At 40.3% G+C, this 21,527-nt stretch overlaps 2 protein-coding genes across 3 annotated transcripts; both read right to left on the bottom strand.

Moving 5' to 3' along the window:
• Positions 1 to 111: 111 nt before the first annotated feature.
• On the bottom strand, positions 112 to 10,055 carry fuca1.2 (alpha-L-fucosidase 1, tandem duplicate 2). Its single transcript, XM_083523743.1, has 8 exons — positions 8,439 to 10,055; positions 7,086 to 7,220; positions 5,857 to 5,994; positions 5,575 to 5,680; positions 5,267 to 5,467; positions 4,294 to 4,484; positions 1,347 to 1,446; positions 112 to 451 (listed from the first exon to the last, which is right to left on the bottom strand). Exons 1-8 carry the CDS (start codon positions 8,777 to 8,779, stop codon positions 320 to 322), a joined length of 1,344 nt encoding a protein of 447 aa, XP_083379869.1. The 5' UTR covers positions 8,780 to 10,055; the 3' UTR covers positions 112 to 319.
• A 142-nt stretch (positions 10,056 to 10,197) lies between these two features.
• Positions 10,198 to 20,285, bottom strand: zbtb8b (zinc finger and BTB domain containing 8B). Of its 2 annotated transcripts, none has more exons than XM_083523714.1 (4): positions 20,137 to 20,285; positions 14,389 to 15,479; positions 14,142 to 14,311; positions 10,198 to 12,656 (listed from the first exon to the last, which is right to left on the bottom strand). In XM_083523714.1, exons 2-4 carry the CDS (start codon positions 15,443 to 15,445, stop codon positions 12,354 to 12,356), a joined length of 1,530 nt encoding a protein of 509 aa, XP_083379840.1. In that variant the 5' UTR covers positions 15,446 to 15,479; positions 20,137 to 20,285; the 3' UTR covers positions 10,198 to 12,353. The 2 variants fall into 2 exon arrangements, with proteins under 2 accessions (XP_083379840.1, XP_083379841.1); XM_083523715.1 differs by having other exon boundaries at positions 14,142 to 14,299.
• Positions 20,286 to 21,527: the final 1,242 nt, after the last annotated feature.

Below are 21,527 nucleotides of genomic sequence, written 5' to 3'. Positions count from 1 at the left end.
TTGATGTTATGTAAATGTTCATTTATAGTCACAATTTAATGTGACAGGTGAGTTAATATAATGGGGGGGGGGTGTCTGGGTAATAATAATAAAAATAATATTTACAGTCAGTTTTACAAATGAACAGAATGAATTTATTCGCCACAGATTCATTAATTTAGTGATTTGTATACAGTGCATATATAAAATCAAATAAAAAACGAAAAAAATGTAATGAATTTGTGAAAAATTTTGAAGGCAAAACATTAAGGCACGATCGACAGTGTGAAGAAAATCACCTAAAAACCCCTCCCTCCTATGCGCCACATTACACAGTACATTAAGCCACTCCGTCCAGTTTGATGGCCCACGCCCCCGCAGCATTGCACGGCAGCTCGGGCAGCAGCATGATGAGTCCGGATAAATGCAGAGGAGCCCATTTTAATGGCTCAGAGGTTCCCAACAGTGTCACCTAAACAAATAAAGAACTGTTAGACTAATCCCAATGTGACCAGAATGTACTTTTTGTGACAGATTAGAACTGCAGAGTTAACAGTGGTTTCCTTCTGATTTCCAGCTTCCCTATTGAATAAATTCCTCACAATTCTGAGGAGCATGCCTGAATCAGAATATAGAATAATTGAGCTGATTTTGATGCTGATTTTCCTCGTCAGCATCAAAAAACATGGCCTCATTTTAGGCTCAAATAATCATTCGGATTTTTGTCGTTTCGTCATTTTTCACCCTTAAATCTTAATAATGTGCCTGTTTGATGACAAACCCGTTAAATCTAAGTTCCAGTTATTATTATTATGATAAATATCTTTCCTCTGACAGCGTTCCCAAACAAAACAAAGATCTTCATTATAAATTACTTATAAATTACTAAGGTGTCAACAAATTACACCAAACCCCCCCCCCCCCCCCCCCCCCCACACACACACACACACACACACACACTATATGGTCTAAAATTTGTATACACTGGAGCATAAGATTGGTATGTGTTTTCTGAACATCACCCCTTTTGGGTGTTCTGTAGGGTTAGAGCTCAGAGGTCAGAGCTCCATAGCATCTTCATGGAGCTGGCTTTGTGCGCAGGAACTGGTTTGAGTCTTCTATTAAAGTGAAGGGAAAACGGAATGCTAAGTGCATCCAAAGACACACTATACAATTGTGTGCCTCCAACTTTGTGGTAACTAGTTTGGGGAAGAACCACATACAGCTGGAAAGGTCAGGTGTCCTAATACTTTTGTTCATAGTGTGTATACCGTATACATTGGACTTATATATATATATATATGACTTTTTTTCTAATCTCATATAGGCTTTAAGATAAAAAAGGCAAAGGATTCAGTAATACTTACCACAGTTGAGTCTGTGGTTACAGGAGAGCCGAGCTGAAATGAGTACTGGTGCGGTTGTGTGTGAAAGATAGCATACACAGTTTTGCCTTTGGAAGTGTACCTGTGGAAAACAGACAGAAAGCCTCATTTAATCCTAAAGCATGTCTTCCTATCCTGGGAGATACACAAAGCACACTGTATTTAACGGTTTTCGTACAGCCTCGTAGCCTGATGTCTGAAGTTAAATTACTGCAACCCAAAAAAAAATAAACAAAACAAAAAAAAAACAGGCAACAAGGACAAGTGGACAACGATTACATCAGTTTATTTGTGTGCATTACATTACATTAAATACCATGCTACTATTCGCTTGAACTGTATGTAACGTTAAGGAACGTAAGAGATGATACACTCTTATCGTTACACTCAAACAGCTATAGACAGTTGTTCCACAGCCTGTGTTCTCTTTAGAAGCTAATAATAATAAAAAACAGAAAGCCCTCTGAGAACTTCGCCATATAAGTGACTTTTTTTTCCCATTAACCATGGATTTGGACTATCTGCTATACAAGTCTGTGTGCAGGTTGTTCTATAGAAATACTAACGTATTGCATCATATGCACTAATATAGACCTGTAATTTCTGCTAAAGCTGGAAATACGGCTGTTACTGAAAATTTATCAACAGCTTTCAACCAGTCAGCAAATTTAATAATAAAAAATAATAATGCAAGTTTTTTTTTTTTTTTTGTAATTCTCTCCATTTTAGTCTAGTTTAATAAGGTCCCACCAGCGTACTGAAAACCCTGACCACAATGTTAGAGCAGGTACGAACGAAATGCAAAACTTGGAGTAAGGAATTAAAAATAACAAAAATGCTGAAGAATGTTTCGTTTTTTTTTCCACTGGAAGTATAACCAGTTAAAGTACTGGAAATCTTGTAAAGCAGGGTGAATTTAAATGGTGTAACACACCCCCGGCTGACAAGCACTGACATGTTGAAACAGTCACTGATGATTGCTGTGCCCTTATCCAGAGCAACTGACAATTATAGGTCGAATGGTTCGGGGTTTTTTTTGGGCCGATGCCAATATTTAAAAATTAGGGCAACTGATGGCCGATATATGACTCCAATTTCCACCTGCTTAAACTAAACCATTTATAGAACAACACAAGCCTCTATAATCAGTGCACTTATTAGCAGGTTTTGGTCTCTGTGTCTACCTGTAGGCTGAAGTACATCTAGTTGAAGCCTCACTAACAAATCAGCTGAGCTCATTAGTGAGAAAGATAATCCGATTGGCTAATTAGCTTAGCAAATAGGGAAGGAAAAAAAAAAAAGGAACACACTTTTTGTCAATCTTGCTCTTGTCTTTGCTCCTTAGCAGACACGATTTATTTTATTTTATTTTTTACAGTTGTAGCTTTTCTGGTTTCCGTTAGTATGCAAATACAGACTACTGCCACCTGCTGGTATGAGACAGTTTGTTAACTTTACGCAAGCGCAGAACGCGTACACGTCTGCCTAATTATCGGGCGAATTTGCACAGTCGACCGATGTAGATTAATAGTTATTTAAAAAACAAATTGCAAAAACATTTACTGTTACCTACAATTATATCATTTATACATCTAAGCAGTTAAGGGCTCAAGGGCCTTGCTCAGGGGCCCAGCAGTGGCAACTCCGTAGAGCTAGAATTTGATTAAGACATTCAGATCCAACATCCTATGTTGTATAAAGAGAGGTTTGTTCATAATTGTTAATTATGTTAATAATTAACAATTATGTTAATAATTAGCTGAACCTGTTGCAAGTTTTTTGAAACCGCAGTGTATGTAAATTTAGACAGCAGCTCTTTAACTGCAAAACACACAATATATAGAGAGTCGTAAAATCAAATGCTATTGTTACCCATTCAGTCAGTTATGCACTGCAAACACCAATGCTGTCAAATGACAAATAACTGACTTAAGCAAAATAATACACAACTGTTCTACTCCAGAAGGGTGGCTTGTCTTCACGATCATGTCAAATGCTTATTCCCCTTCTGCGTCCTGCATAAAAATTGTGTTACAGCAACCTGCTGCAGCTGTTGATTATTCCTTACATATACACACACATGCCAGTGCAACCCTGGAGTATAAACCCCTCAGGGAAGATAAATGGTTGGTGTAATGAATGATGCAAAAGGTGTAAAACAGCAGGTATGGTACAACCGTTGTGCTGCAAACCAACAGAGTGACTACAGTCGTTTAGCTGTACAAGGGCAATAATATGACGAGTAGAATCGGTGCAGTAAAACAGAATGCAACTCTGTGCAAAAAAAACAACAAATTTTATATACGACAACAACTAATATTGTCAAATGAGATCATTCTAGACACAGATTATGTCTTTCTGTCCCTGCACACTGATGAATAATAATGCATAATATTAATAAGAATGACCTCCTGCAACGTCTCCTTGAAACAGCGAAAGCTGAATGAGTCTTATACTGAAGGCAGCGTTTCTGCAGGTTTCACCAAGTCAAATTTAAGACTTTTAAAGACCTTTTTAAGATCATTAAGAAGAATATTTAAGACCTATATCACAAAATCACACACACACACACACACACACACACACACACACACACACACACACACACACACACACACACACACACACACACACACACACACACACACACACACACACACACACACACACACGTTGTCATTTGTAGTCGTAATACAGAGAATTATGTTTGGATTAGCGAAAGAAAAGGAACTTAAAAAATCAAATAAAAACATTCTAAAGTGCTGCATGAACATTTCAATGAGCATCAGAGGCAGCAGCACATGGACATTGGAAAATTAAGACCTGTTTAAAATGATTTAACACGTAGAACAGCGATTTGACGAATAGGGTCAAATAAAACAAAATAATAAATGAATGGAAAAAGGAAGAAGGAAAAAAGAAAACTCACCAGACTGGCACAGTGGCATTCTCAGTCTGGATTCTCCAAGGCGTCGTGGCGTAGATTGCCTCACCGTTAACCTTCAACCAGGCGCCAACACCACGAAGGCGCTCCTCGAACATGGTCGGGATGATGCCATCAGACGTAGGGCCGATATTCAGCAGGTAGTTCCCTCCATAGGCTACAGTGAAGACAAGATCCTGTAGTGGAGAGAAGTGCGATAAGGAAATGCGCTCCTACACAGCCTCTGATAAGGAATAAAACACGGCAAGACGTGACCCTGAAGTTGATCATTAACAGTGTGTCATGAAGTGTTTTATTCTTTTTATACTTCGGCAGCTTGGTAAGGAGTACAATTTTTTATAAATGATCACGGAATGACAACGTCTTTTTTTGTAATTAGCATATAGATACATGGAACGTTGTGGAATGTGCAGAATACAAGATGGTTCCTGTTATCGGTTTCGTTGCTATAAACAGATGTTCCCACACCAGTTTCTCTTGGAGGCCAATTATTACAGCAGAAAAAAAAAAAAAAAAACACAGCACGCCATGTTAATGTGAAAATAGAACTCTCCAACTACAAGGTTTCCCTCCATAAATGTACATTTGCAGAATTTGCAGACGCTCGTATACAGAGCGACTTAGTTGCTCAGGTGTATGAAAGAGATAATTCTGAGGAATAAGGGTCTTGCTGAAGGGCCCAACAGTGGCAGCACAGCTGGGATTTAAACCCAGGACCTCCCATTTACAAGTCAGGGGCTTCAACCAACTAAGTCAGTTAGAAGATACCACCAACAATACCAGCAGTATTCGAGTCACAGCATTTTAGCCTCGTTGAGCTCCGTAACTGACCACGTAACCACCAGGCTACGGGGCAGGCCATAAAAAAATACGTCTCAATTTTATAGATTATGTTTTGGTTTTCCTTAAATAATTATATGATTTGATTAATTTGTTGTTCACCGGCAAGACAGTTCACCTTTATAATGGTAGGCAGATCCATCAAATCATGGAGCTTCATGTTCCTACGATAACCCCAGGACACCGTGTCTATCGAATTACATTTCTCCCATTTGTGCTTGGGCATTGTGGATGGAGTGAATTTATCGGCGCAGTTGTAGTAGCCGCCATGCTTACAGTACGTCCCGTTCCCCCATCGGTCATTCACCACAATGACATCCTGCAGAGACAGCATAAAAAAAGGTCCATAAGAACATGGAAGATCATTTTTACAGATCATCTACAAATGACTATTTCCTAAACAGGATACACCCAAAATGATCACACCTTGACTGGACTGTCATTGTAAAGCCAAGATAAGAATTCAGTGGAGTTCCAGTAAGTGTCGGGCGCTTCCCAATCCCCGTCTGACCAGATCAGCTCTGGCTTGTACCTGGAAAGAAAGGCAGAGTCATCAGCAATGACATGACAAAAAAAGTGAAAAAAAATTCAGCACAGGCATGCGGAAATGCCTCTTATTTGTTCGGCTTCTGGTGAAGGTTTGATTTAGTGTTTTACAACCATTATAAAAACTTCATGTGATGAACGTGTGTGACTGATCCAGCTTACCTCATGACAAGGTCGACGAGCTCGGGTAAGGTTTTGCTAAAAACAAATTCCTGGGTCTTAAAGCCGGACTGCTTATCTTTTAGATACAGGGGATTGAACCATTCATACAAGGAGTGGTAGATTCCATAATGCAGAGACCTACAAGGATTCAGACAACATGCAAATATATGAGTAGACCTACTTTGCATGAAATTTCCCTTTACTTGAACTAGGAGACCCTGTTCTATCATGACAATGCCCCTGTGTGCAAACCGAACTTCATGAAGATATGCTTTGCAAGGGTTGGCGTGAAAGATCTCCTGCTAGAGACTTCTGACCTCAACCCTATTTAACACCTTTGAGATTTAACACCAGGCCCCCTCACCTACACCAGTACCCGACTTTGCTGACACCCTTGTGGCTGAAAGAGCACAAATCTCCACAAGTGGAACATCTTTCCAGAAGAACGGAGGTTATTTTAAGAGCAAATAAGACTAAATTTGAAATGCGATGCTCAAAAAGCACATTTCAAACTAACGACCGAATGTCCGCAAACTTTTCGCAACATAGTGTAAATAGAATGCTTATATAAATTTAAGCATTATAAATTAGTCCCTATACATTTATCCCTAATGAGTGAACCAGGAAAAACTGCATGAGATGTTATGAGGAAGAAACCTTAAGAGGAAACAGATTTAACAGGAAAACCTCGTCCTCATTTGGGTAACTCCGAATTAAACATGCATTGATTAAATCTGCACTCGAGTAATGCGCCCTAGCATAGATTATATTAATTATCAGTGATTATCTGTATTATTTATTAAAGACAATCCTGTCTCAATTTCTCTCTCTTGTTAAAAAGGGGACACACCTTTATAACAAATAGAATTTCTGTTTGTACTGTTGCGCCTATAAACAATTCCTCACCGCCTCTCATTTTAGCAAGACAAAAAAATGCTGATGTTCCTGTTCCAAAAAAAACCCACCAACTGCAAAGCCTTTTTGTCCTAAAGAATTTTGAGATGCTTTCTCAACACCTGCACACACTGTTTATGTGGAGTCCCCAGAAGTCCTGTGAATGAGTTGTTACTAATAGAAATAATAAAACAAAAGAAAAAAAAAAACCACACACACATTTAAAAAATTTTGTTGCAACTGATGAACTGGTCAATCAGAATTGAGCGTTTAACACCATAGTGGTATACATTTTGTATAAACATCAAAGAAAGCAAAAGAATTTTGAGACACACCTTTTCCGTATTGCAGTCTCCAGCTCGCCGACCAGGTCCCTGTGTGGCCCGTTATCAACCGAGTTCCAGTTCCATGACGTCGACGATCCCCAGTTAGTGAAACCTTCATGGTGTTTTGTAGTGAAAACAACGTATCTGTGCGGCATAACACAAGCTCAGAAACAATACAGCGAGGACAAGGCTATATTACTGAAAACAAACTATTTTCCAGTCATGTTACTGATCAGTGCTTTGTGATCCTGGTTCAGAACAAACCTTGATTGCATATTTACCTGATAACACACCTGAACCAACACACCAGGTGTTCCCACAAGGTGTGTTAGGCCCAGAATTTTACTTTTACTATATATATATATATATATATATATATATATATATATATATATATATATATATATATATATAAAAAATCGCTTTGACTAGCTTTTTAGCACTTTATGATATCCTCTGAAGGATTTGTGTAATTTCTTCATAAGCACACGCATCGCTGTCTGGCTCCAGGTTCCAAAGTCTATCGCAACCTTAAACCCAGGTTTTTAAAAAAAAAAAGGCTTTTAATGCATTTTTCTGTAATCAAAAGGCGTTATTTTTTATATAATAAACAAATGTAGGATAGAAACCAAGTATGAAGATTTTTTTGCTTAACAAAAGCGTTAATTTTTCCCCTCACGCACAGTGGCATTTGTTCAACTCTTGTGTAACATGGCCAAGACATTCTCAACACACTCTCATACCTTCTCAAGACACCAAGTTCACAGGTCTATACGGAAGTCTCAAGAGGCCATGCATTATAATATTTTTTTGTTTCTTGTTTTCCCATTATCACAACTTGATTTTCTCGTGACATAACAAACCTTGTTTCCTTGTGATCGGTATTTAATTGTTTTGGTGTAATGAGGAATAAGAGCATGTATTATCATGGATAATAACAGAAACCATTGTGGGACGCCATGATAACGAGAAAACTTTTATTACATTAAGATCACGAGAAAACCAAAACAATATATTATAATGCATGGAAATTTTGAACTTCAGGTCCAGTGTTAATGGGTTCAACATTTTTAATTGTGTTGCTTCATGGAACATTGGATTTGGCCACGCCCCTCGCCTGAAATTGGCAGGTGCAAAACAATCGATTATAAGCGGATATGACGTATGCAAACTGATGCATGCTTAATTGAACGAAGTTTTATTTGGATTTAAAAAAAAAAAAAGCCAGAATAATGAGAAAATTTTAAAAAATATTATATCACAAAAACCACTGATCAGTGGTTAAATATGGGAAGTTAAAACATTGAATTACGGCGAGTGGTTCAGTTTTTCAGATGATTTATAAACTCATGGATCACTCACTTGGCCCCAGAAGCCTCGAACACTTCCGCCCAGTCGTCCGGCTGGAAGAACTGCGCGTTGAACTGCGGCGCGAACTCGGCGTAGGAGAATCCCGGAGGATAATTCTTCAACATAAAGGCAATGTACTCAGGACTCAGTGAACCCTGCCAGTACCACCAGAACCACTCGCTGCCGAACGCCGGCACTGAAAACACACCCCAGTGAACGAAGAGCCCGAACTTCGCCTGGTCGTACCATTCAGGCAGAGGTCTTGCGTCCAGACTCTTCCAGTCCGGAGTGTATCGGGCTCCGCTCACAAAAGCGACGCATACGGCGCACAATAACAGCACCGCCGAGTGCATCGTTCAGCGCGGTGACGTGTGCGAATGAGTGCAGACTATACTGCGTCCTGTAAACGCTCGATGCAAGTAAACTTCCGCCTTAAAACCAGCTAAGATAATCACACATCCTTCTTTACAGGATTATGGCAGGTTTCATTGTCCTTTACCGCGTGCCGGTCATATGATTGTTTTTTTTTTTTTCGGTTTGGTCACCTGATCGCCTGGGCGCTTTTTGCGCATCATTACTGCGCCGCTTTTACACATTCAGCAATTCAGCAGCGTTATTCAGCAATAATTATACACATTCTAGTGAACATGAAGGATGCAGAACCCTTTATTATTTTTGCCTGTAACTCTAATTTTTGTATTTCTTCAATAATTGTGATGTATTACTTATATTTAGTAAAGACATCAGGTTTACACTATGCACTCACCCATTTGACAACACAACTAAAATCAGTCGAGTGCCTGTATAATATATTAAAAATATACATAATAAAAAGTTATTTTAAAGAAATATTCAAATATCAATAACACCTTTAGGTGTGTACAATAATGTCCCGGATGTTGTGTGACCTCAACTATACTTTAGAATTAATTGAAAAATTGTACTTATGGAAAGTAGGTATTTGTCCTGAACTGTACAGTGTCTCACATATGTACACAGCTTGTAGCTACACTATATAAACAAAAGTAGAGGGACATCTGATATTTCTAGCATAAGTGGTTCTAAGTTGGAGGCACACAATTGTTTGGATTGGGAGACCCAAACCAGTTCCAGGAGTGGCCTGCTATAGAAGACTAACTGCACCCCAGGCCTCCTCACCTCACCTACATCAGTACCTGATTTTATTGACACCCTCATGGCTGAATGAACACAAATCTCCACAAACACACTCCAAAATCTAGTACATCTTCCCAGGAGAGAGGAGATTATAACATGGGGACTAAATGTGGAATGTGATTTTCAATAAGCACATATGAATCTTATGCTTGGGTGTCCACAAACTTCTGTCCATATTGTGTATATAATGGATTTGTGTCTATAAAGTTTGTCCATTAGTATAACTTTCACTTGTCACTCAAATGAGGATGGTTCCCCTTTTGAGTCTGGTTCCTCTCAAGGTTTCTTCCTCATGACATCTGAGGGAGTTTTTCCTTGCCACAGTCACCATGGCTGCTCATCAGGGATAAACACACATCGTTCACCTTAACTGTTAAATTCTGTAAAGCTGCTTTGAGACAATGTCCGTTGTGAAAATCGCTATACAAATAAACTTGACTTGACTAATCATATAATATTGAAAATCTAAAGCAATTGACCTGTGTGCTTTTCTGCCTGATTTAAGGATTGCAGGAACACAAGGAAATGTCCCCAGTGCTAGTATTACTTGAAGAAAAAAAAAAAAAAAAAATCCAAGTAATGACAGTAGACAGGATTAAAGGTCAGCATTTATTATGTTAATTTTATAGAAATGTTCAACCTTTCAACATTCACAAGTGAGAATACAGTAAATGTTATATATAAACAAATTAAAATGAAAGCTGTATAAAAAAAAAAAAAAAAACGAACTTTGGTCATACTTCTCATTCCTGCTTCAACAGTTCTCGTTAGTTTGATGATTGTTACAGTTCAGGTCCCAAATTGACAGAAACTTGTCAATAAATGTCATTAAAGGCTTATTAAACATTAAAACACTCATAAAAACATCCCAATTTACATTGTAGAAACGTTCAGAAACACGGGGCTGCGTTATTGATGATACTGTATTTATGTAAGACCGAGTGAGGTGTGTGTGTGTGTGTGCTGTGCACTGTCAGGTGATCACCCCACTCTCTAACACACTGATTTCATTCAGCTACACACACAAAACTACATGTCACAAAATAAGGCAGCTAGCAAGAGTAAATCCATACTGGGGCAACTTGTTCAAGCGATGTGTTTTATTTGTATTTAAATAAAAAAAAAATATTGATATGACTTTGAATGAATGTGTTAACAAAAATGAAATCACCTTGATGGCTGATTTCTTCTCATTTAACATGATAAAGTGCAAAATTTGTATTCAATTGAGAAAAATGATTCAGGATGATTTCAGCCCCAGAACTGTGACAAACAATTCTAATTTTGAACATCGCAAAAAAAAAAAAAAAATACAAAAAATAATCACAATTCTGCTTCTTTTGATTTTTTACAAATTTATACACTATATTGCCAAAGGTTTGCAGACACCTTGTCATAAATGTGGCATGTGCTTTTTGAGCATCGCGTTCCGCATTTAGTCCCAAATCGGCTCTTATAATTCCTCCTCTTTTCAGGGAAAATATCCACTAGATTTTGGAGTGTGTTTGTGGAGATTTGTGCTCATTCAGACACAAGGGTGTTAGTAAACCCGGGTATTGATGTATTTGAGATAAACGTTCACATTCATTCCAGGGGCTTTGCCATGCTGGAACAGGTTTGGGTCTCCTAGTTCAAGTGGGGAGAAAATTTCCTACTTCCTATTGCGTCTTAGACCCTCTATTCAATTGTGTCTTCAGTTTGGAAAAGAACCAAATATGTCTGGGAAAAGTCAGGTGTCCCAATACTTTTGTCTACATAGTGTATAGACAATTTATGATTATATGGACAGTTTATTTGTAGTCTCCCACATTTAGCCCTGGTTTCAGTGTTCTTGTGTTGTGTGCACACATGCACTTCATGTAAGATCCTGTGTATTGGTCCGTTTGTTCAAGTTACTTGTGTGCTATTTTGTTTTAACAAACAATTTTTGTAGCACCTCGGTCCTGGAAGAAGGCTATTTCCTTTCACCGTGTACTGTACTGTATGTTACTACAATGTCAATAAAAGCCACTTGACATGATATGATTAGTTCTCCACACATTTTGCAGCCAGGAATCTCTTTAAAAATATAAACAAAATAAACAAAAAAATAAATTGTCGTATAAACAAACTATGTAAACCTTTCACGTTGTTTTAATGTGTACAGTAATGCTCCGTTCAATATTATTAATAGGCAAAACAACTTTGATCATAGTACACATCTGTAACAAAATGAAAACAAAATGGACCCAAAGCTATGCTTTAGGAACCCCTGCAGGCCTCAGGATCCAACTATGAGAAACACAAATCTATATGATGCGGAAAATCTCCAGACAGATCGTTTTATTCTAAAGAATAACAAACATGGACTATATGGATCAATACATGTAGCGCTTTAAAAACCTGTCTAGTGTTATGGTCATTATCTTTAGATTTTGATGAATCGCACTTTCCCACTCAATATATGCAGATGACCTGTTATTGTCTCTTAGCAAAATCTATATACTGATTGCTGTACCTTTAAAGCGAAGTTTGAAGCAGAATTAATAAACGATATTAACCAGTTTCAAACTAAATTCAGACAATCGATTCCACTGGAGCTGTGGACGTTTGGTTCTTCACATACCCGTAAACATGATCACAGTTCAGTACTTACATTAAGTACTCTTACTAACTGGCATCAGGCCAGATCTTTTGTTTTCTCACAGAACAATAAAGACCAGGATCTATCCATAGGTTTACTCTCATTCGTGCTGTAGTGTTTCTCGAAGCCTACAGGAGACTCCCCCCCTCTGAAAGCTGCCTCTGGAGGTCCTTCTTATCGTCCACTTCCCCGGCACCAGCACTGGGTTCCTCGTCTCCGTCCACCATGAAGATGGGCCAATCCGAGTCCGCCGTGGCCTGTTCCACGCTCACGGACTGGTCGCTCATGTTCATGGAAGGAGACTCCACGTTGGTCGTAGTGACGCAAGTACAATTATCGCAAAGCCCAAATCGCTTCAGACCCTGAGACACGGCTCCGGAGAAGACGCGCCTGCAGCCCTTGCACACGATGGGCCAGGTCGCTCGATGGACCTGTAACAACGAAAGCAGATATACACAAGGTTAGTAGTTGTTCTTTTATTCTTTCTTTCTATAAGTGAGTGAGGGAGTAAGAAAGAAAGGTGTTTTAGAAGCTGGGGTCAACCATGATACAGCACCCCTGGAGCACAGAGGGTTATGGGCCTTGCTTGAGGGCCCAAGGTGGTAGCTTGGAAATACTGATCTTGAACCCCTGATTAGTAACCCATTGGTTAAGCTTAACCAGTGCCCAAAAACTGCTATGTTTTAAGTCAACCGGGCGGGGCATTGGGTAAAATTTTCAACTAACAATGATCATACCTCGGGTCAACCTCATAAACCCTCTGTGCAAGGGTTTATATCATATTGCCCTTAGTTCTATTTATTGGTCCTTTTGGGACCAATAAATCTCTAGTGGCAAAATTCTGTGGTTCAACAACTAGATCACTATCCTAAAACAAGCTGTGGAAAAGGCCAGGTCCTGAAACTGTGTGACTGAAAATGTTTTCAGACAGTTGTGGAAAATAACAAGCTCACAACGAATGTAGCGCAAAAAAACAAACAAAAAAAACCCAACTAAACTACCGATCTGACTGGGGGTCAATCTGCATCTGCCGACTGTGCTGTAAATTAGGTTGATTATTTAAGTATTTGGCATCCAAACAAGGAAACCATAAGAGCAAGAACTGTAAATATATAAAGAGAGCAGCGTTTACACTTTCCGCGATCATTACTAACGGATGTGTGTAGCTTTTTTCTATCATGTCTGCAAAGTTGAAAAGACAAGCGCAAGAATAAGAAGTCTCTGAGCGTTCGTCTCTACTCGGTCATTGTTTGCTTTCGTCAGTCCTGTTTATTTTTCCTTGTGTGCTCATTAGCTACGCAGAATAGCAAAACGTAGAAGTTTTTTTCCCCTCACTGACGAGCTCTGCTGCTGATTTGACACGCAGAATCTGCATAAAAACTGTCCAACTAGAGCCAATGGTGCAAAAGACACCGGAAAAGCCAACGGACACAAAAACTACCCAACATTGCCCGATGGCCTACCGTCATCTTGGTGTGTCCCCATGTACATAAATACACATGTACCTTAACTCTTAAATTCTGTAAAGCTGCTTTGAGACAATTTCCATTGTGAAAACGCTATAGAAATAAACTTGTCTATTAATAGTGAGCCTTCAACCCGCTGTTGTTTAAGCTACAGGTAGACACGGAGACCAAAACCTGCTAACAAGTGCACTGATTGGAGAGGCTTGTGTTGTTTAATACATTTTTTCATTTAAGCAGTTTTCTGTATTACTTCTTATTAATTAACTGTAAGATTTTGAGAGATTATGGGGCAGAAAAAAAAATTAATAAATAATTAAAATCGGCCAAACATATAGGCATCATATATCAGCCATTGGCTGCCCTGATCTCTAAATATCTGCATCGACAAGAGGAAAACCCATATTGGTCTCTAATCTAAACACAGTTTTTGGAAAAAGATCATGGACTTACGGTGACGGCGTGTGTGCGTAGATGCTCCTGTCGAGTGAAACGCTTTCCGCAGATCTCACACGGATATGGCCTCTCCCCCGTGTGACAACGGATGTGCCTTTTCAGAATGCCCTTCTGCTTGGTGGTGTAGGGGCAGAACGGACACTTATGCAGCCTCCCTGAGTAGCAAACTGTCGTTTTTACAAATTAAGACTTTTTTTTTTTTGTGAACAACCACTAACGAAAGAAACAAGAAATCGTTTCTCACCTGTATCCTCCACGTACCAGTCGCTTTGGATCTCCATACTGCAGGAGCCTCCATGAACGAGTCCTTCATCTACTCGACCCATCATATTACTGCTTCCCAAACTGTGGCCAAAATGAGGCACGAGCTCCTCGCGGTGAGAACCGGCTCCTCCGCGTAGCAGGACGTCCATGTACTGCTTCATTTGATAGTTGGAGTACGGAGGAAGGGATGTCGGCTCACTGCTTGGAGCGGGACTTGAGCTGAGAGTTCGTTCTTCACCATTGCTTGGGTTTTCGTACAGGTCCATGTCTTTGGCTTCAAGTGAACACTCGCCTTCCTCATCGGGGTCAAATTTGATCTTGGGGTGCCCCGGTACGACGACCATCCCTGAAGATGATGGGTTGATTACGTCTTGTGCTGGGTTGTTCTTAACAGCGGCACTGGCGGGAGGCTGCCTGGGAAACCCTCCCTGCGAGTTCTCACTCTCACTCTGCGAGTCTTTGCTACTGGTAGCAGCTGGTGTGGAAGGAATATCGGAGGACGCCTCGACAGAATTGGGCGTCTCCATACTCTGTGGTGTTCCCCTGTCCGTTTGGGAAGTGGACGCTGCAGGAACGCTGGAGACCAGTGCGGGCGTACCACTGTCAGCCGGGCCTTCTCGCTCCCTCCCAGTCTCTTTCTGCCCCTCCTTCTCCCGGTTACAGATTTCCAACGATGACTTGATGTAGCCTTTGCAAAAGTTTACTACGTCAGTCATTTGCAAATAGCTGGCAGCTGACATGATCTCAATCACGTTATCGGTGCGGAGGTTGAGGCGACCGGAGTACAAAAAGTCCAGGATGAGTGAAAAGGCATCTGCCGTGACGATGTCCAGAGAGGCTGTGCTATGCCTGTGGCCGCTGTCTTGCAAGTAGTGCACCAGCAGAGCCCGGAAATATCCGCTTGTCGCGAAGAGGATGTTTCTGTGCGCCTTGAAGACGCGGCCCTCTACGATGACACTGCAGTCGCAGAAGAAGTCCCTTTTACGCTGTTCGTTTAGCTCACATAATAGCTTGGAGTGATAAGAAGGAACCTCCATCTCGTCCCTGTTCGTACGGGCCGGAGCCGTGTTTCTGTACCGAGCAAGGCGGAAACAAACAATTAAAAGAATGCATGAAAACTCATGCATGAGTGCGTTTAAAGGGGAAACTAGAATTGAGAAGACTAGGAAAAAAGGAAGATGAACAACAAAAGCAAGTGCAATAATGTAAAGGTAGTTTGATTCACCATTCTATCAGGTACACCTACCTACATTTGTACATTCATCACTACACAACACAAGAGAGGGGAACAGTTTTTCAGTGAAAGTTTCATACCTGTAAATCACCCGTTTGCACAAGCATGAGAATTTTTTTTATTTTTAAACTACAAATCACATTGTAGTCAAATGCTGTAACTAGAAAAGGTGACACTCTGACATCAGTGCAGCTTAGAGAATGGTCCAACATACACACAGGAACAATTTCAGTTGATAGTTTACAACTTAGAAGACTAATGATTAGGGATGGTAAGATTCAGCGATTCGCAGCGGTGCATCGGCACAAAAGTTAATGATCTGATACATCGATTTCAGAAAGTGTGCATTGTATACAAGTTGGCATTTGTATCCTGATGCACCATTTTTTTTACATATTTGCATCTGTGAATAATTATTTATGAAGAAATCTGTAGATGCCCTATACTTTATTCTATAGAAAGTGACTTATAATTTGGGACCAATATTTCATATGTAGAATGTAGGGGTGTAATGACACATGTATTTGTGTACTCTGACAACGGATACACTCAGTCACAGGTGCCCAGAAGGGGGCGCGTGAAGTACGGTGGTAAAGGAGAGCGAGTTATACATAAGACTATAACGGTGTGTCGGCGTTGTAAGGCAGCTGTATGTGGAAATATGACCAATATGCTGACACAGATCAGACATCATCATCCAGATGTGTCAGTCACCAGAGTTAGGCAGACAAACACTACAGTAGTACAACTAATCCCTTCTAAGCAGTCTTTAGATATGACAGCAGACAGGATCAAAGCCATTACGGAGGCAATTGGCATATACATTTCATCTGCAATGCGCCCATATACAGTAGTAGTGGATCCCGGCTTCAAGGATTTATTAAATGTGCTTGAGCCATGTTACACTGTCACATCTCGTGCGCACATAAGCCAGTCTGTGGTCACTTCTCTATACACTCGCACGAGAGCGCAAAGCAGAAGATGCTTAATTTGCCAATGCATTATTTAATACATGACGTGCCCACACGCTGGAACTCCAGCTATGAGAGGGTGGAGTGGTGTCTTGAACAAAAATCTGCTGTTTACTCACTCAGCTCTAACAGAAAGAGCCTATAAAAATAAGGAAATTGCCAATCTGACTGACCTTGAGCTGAACATCGCAGAGAGTGTGATCGAGATTATGAGAGCACTGAAACAACACCTTCGGTTTCCACGATCTTACAATCTAAAAAAATTATCTAAGAATCCATGATACGAAATGATGATGATGATGATACTCCCAGGGACCAGAGACTACAGAGCCCAGTCCATCAACTCCATCAGAGCCCAGTCCATCAACTCCATCAGAGCCCAGTCCATCAACTCCATCAGAGCCCAGTCCATCAACTCCATCAGAGCCCAGTCCAGTCCATCAACTCCAGAGCCCAGTCCAGTCCATCAACTTCATCACAGCCCAGTCCATCAACTTCATCACAGCCCAGTCCATCAACTTCATCACAGCCCAGTCCATCAACTTCATCACAGTCCATCAACTTCGTCACAGTCCATCAACTTCGTCACAGTCCAGTCCATCAACTTCATCACAGCCCAGTCCAGTCCATCAACTTTATCACAGTCCATCAACTTCATCAGAGCCCAGTCCATCAACTTCATCACAGCCCAGTCCATCAACTTCATCACAGCCCAGTCCAGTCCATCAACTTCATCACAGCCCAGTCCAGTCCATCAACTTCATCACAGCCCAGTCCAGTCCATCAACTTCATCACAGCCCAGTCCAGTCCATCAACTTCATCACAGCCCAGTCCAGTCCATCAACTTCATCACAGCCCAGTCCAGTCCATCAACTTCATCACAGCCCAGTCCAGTCCATCAACTTCATCACAGCCCAGTCCATCAACTTCATCACAGCCCAGTCCATCAACTTCATCACAGTCCAGTCCATCAACTTCATCACAGCCCAGTCCATCAACTTCATCACAGCCCAGTCCATCAACTTCATCACAGCCCAGTCCAGTCCATCAACTTCATCACAGCCCAGTCCAGTCCATCAACTTCATCACAGTCCAGTCCATCAACTTCATCACAGTCCAGTCCATCAACTTCATCACAGCCCAGTCCAGTCCATCAACTCCAGAGCCCAGTCTATCAACTCCATCACAGCCCAGTCCATCAACTCCATCACAGCCCAGTCCATCAACTCCATCACAGCCCAGTCCATCAACTCCATCACAGCCCAGTCCATCAACTCCATCACAGCCCAGTCCATCAACTCCATCACAGCCCAGTCCATCAACTCCATCACAGCCCAGTCCATCAACTCCAACAGTCCATCAACTTCAACAGAGCCCCGGTGGCAAACTGGCAAAGCGTTACCTGGCAATACCTGCAACCTCCATCTTAAGTGAGAGGGTTTTCTCAACACCTGTAGCTGATTGTGACCAAACACTACTGCCTGTTCAAAATAAACAGGAAAAAAAAGCAAGCACTGGGGATTTGTTGCTTTTTCCTGTTGTACCGAACCCGTATCGAACCGTGACTTCTGTGTACCGTTATGCCCCTAGTAGACTGGTTTCTCCTCGATTCTCAAGCAAGTTCTCTCAGCACCACTGCTGCTACATGAATATGACAGATCAACACTATGGAGACTGAGGCGTGTCCTGGAACTCACATAGAATACAGATTAACATGGCAGAGGTAGAGCTGCGTCTTCCTGGAGACAGAACAGGAAAATAAGGTTTTATTTATTCTTTTTTTTTTTGCATTATAAAAGGTCTGTTTGTGAAAAGGGCCATGCGTTAGAAGTCGAAAAGCACAAGTAATTTTATTTGCTGTCTGTCTGAGGCAAAGAAATGAAAGCGAACTATCTGTACCATATTGAATCGCATCATATTTTTTTCCATTGCACCGTATTGCATTAAATCACATTGTGTTAAATGAAATCTAAATCTAATCCCACTGCATCATTATGGGGTGAATCGGATCACACCGCGTCGTAATAGGGGTGAATCGGTTCACACTGCATCGTGATACGGGTGAATCAGATCGCATATCATCAGAAGCTGCTTCACGTGTATCTTTAATGTATCGTATTGTTGTCAATGCATCTAGATGCAAATTGCCTCAGCGTCAGTAATGAAGATGCACATTTTTTACTAATGATTTATAATACCACTATTGGGTGGCAGATTTCTTAAGCCTCCCCTACGGAGCTCTTCCTTGCATTGCCTTAGAACTTTGCCGCTGGTTTCTAAACCTATTGTTATGTCTGGATCATTTGGCGATCATGCCAGTTGTAGTCATGCGGTATTCTCTTTCCATTCAGATAGAGAAGTGACAAATTTGTGACAAACCAAAAAATGTGTGTGCTCACAAAATTTCGAGACTAATGCTAATCTGACCACGAGCGTGACCACGCCTGCAACTTTATCACGGAGAGAAAGTCAGAACAAAGAGCAAGCGTTAAATTCTGCATGAAACATTTCACATGACATAACGATGCTGCAACCGAGGTGTTTTTGGTGGCATGCATGCTTTAAGAGCAGAACATAATTTGGAAAACAACTAGAGACCAGCAAGACCTTCAATTGAGCTCAGCCCCTAAACATGTTAAAACCATTCAGCAACTTGTGCATGATGATCGTCGGAAAACAAGCGACATGATCTCACTTCTGCACCGATCCTACTCGCTGGATTTCGGCTTCTGCAGACTTCACCCCCTCTTCCTGAAGATGAAGATCTATAAGGTCTAATATAATGCTTTGAAAAGAAGACTCCCAGGACGTATTTCAGAAGTGGCAGGAATGCTGGAAGTGCTGTATTGCTGTGCAAAGTGATTATTTTGTCTCGAAACTTTTTGATACCATCAGGTGATACAGCTCCAGGATTCCCAGTGTACATTTCAGCTGGTTTCTCCACACCTCTGAGGACATGTTAGTAAACTAACTGTTTGTGTTTGTTTATGTGTTTTTTGTGTGTCTGTTCTGGCATTAGCCCAGGGTATATTCCCACCTCACATCCAGTGTTCCTCAGACAGGCTCTGGATTTCCCAAGACTAGAAAAAAAGCAGTTACTGAACATTAAATATATGATAATGTTTGGTGATAACTTGAAAATGGGTGCATATTGATGTAACACGTGTAAATAAGTTGTTTTGCATTTTCCTTTCTCTTCTTAAGAGCATTGTTTAATGTTTTTGATTGTTTTAACGACTCCGGACGGGTTTTTTTTCTTCTCCCCCAGATTCACTCCTGCCGTATAAAGAACACCTTCATATCTCTAGTATATAATACTTCGTTACACCCCATGCAGTCGCGTGTAAGACCATATTCAACACAATCCCATTAGGATATCTCCATTAGCCTGGAAGCTACTTCTACGCTGTGTATGCTAGCACGCTAGCACGCTAGCTAGCACATTGTTTAATCTCTCGTTTCTACTCAAAGAAATAAATGCAATCTTTTTTGACTTGGACACAAATCTTGTGAACGCCTTACCTCCGCAAACCAAAGTCCACACAATTCCTCTGCTTTAGCTATTTATTCCCCCAAAAAGTCCCGATGTTGTTTTCATTGCTAAGATCTGACCACTTCCGTTATCTTAGTCTTCCTAACGGGAAAAATGACGACGCATTCGTGAGCCAATAAAAAGGCGAAATGTTTTTTGTGGGCGGAGTCAGATATTGTACAGACTTCTCAAAACTCACATAGACAAAAGTATCAGGACACCCGACTTTCTCTGTCATATCTCGTTCTTCTTTTGTTACCACGAAGATAAAGGCATATCAGTATATAGGATGTATTTGCTGTAGAATGACATTTTCCATTCACTTGAACTAGAGGTTTGAGACCCAAACCTTTTCCAGCATGGCAATGCCCCTGTACACAAAGCAGATCTTGAGTGGCCTGCTAAAGAGCTTTGACCTCAACCCAACTGAACACCTTTGAGATGAGTTGAATGCTGACAGCACTCCAGTACCTGACTTTAATAACATCCTTATGGCTGAATAAGCACAAACCTCCACAAGCACATTCCAAAATCTAGTGGAACATCTGTCCAGAAGAGTGGAGGTTATAATAACTGCAAATGGAGACTATTGTGTGGAACGGGATGTTCAAAAAGCAAATAGGAATTTTATTGTTAGGTTTCAACAACTATACTGTATAATGTCCATGTACTGTATTTGATTGATACGTTGTCCATTTACATGCCCATTACTGTAACTTTCACTAAACACATACATAACATGGAATGGTCAAAAATGCACATAGGAATCTTATGGTACAGTCTTTTGCTGTAGTGTGTTTATGATTACGTAAAATATTACATGTCAGAATTATTTTTCAAATGGTGTGTATATATACAGAGATAGATAGATAGATAGATAGATAGATAGATAGATAGATAGATAGATAGATAGATAGATAGATAGATAGACTGTATGTATGCATGCATATACTGTAGGTTGAAAATGGTCATGTCTCGTTATTTTCACAGTGATTACAAAAAAAAGTTGTTTTACAATGATTATCGTCTTTAAAATATCTTGTAATATTAGAGAATATTTTCAGTGTGTTTTCAGTGTGAACCGTCTCTTCAATCTTTTTTATCCTTTGTTAACACTTTTTTTTTACAATTTAACATTAAATCATCAGTCTCTGTATTTTTGTGTTATTATTATTATTATTATTATTATTATTATTATTATTATTATTATTATTATTATTATTATTATCTTTCACCACCAGAAGGGGGAGCAAAAATCCCTGAAGTATCTCGACAAAAGTCCTGTATCCAAACCTACAGAGATGCAAATGTTAAAGCATGAATTGTGTTCCAGCAAAAGTCAAATGTTTGTTTTTTTATGTGAAAACACAAATGGATCTAT

Source organism: Silurus aristotelis (genome assembly GCF_946808225.1).
Source record: "Silurus aristotelis genome assembly, chromosome: 21".
Lineage (NCBI taxonomy): Eukaryota > Metazoa > Chordata > Actinopteri > Siluriformes > Siluridae > Silurus > Silurus aristotelis.
The sequence above is the reverse complement of the archived record's forward strand: the minus strand, read 5'-3'. Positions and strand labels throughout refer to the sequence as shown.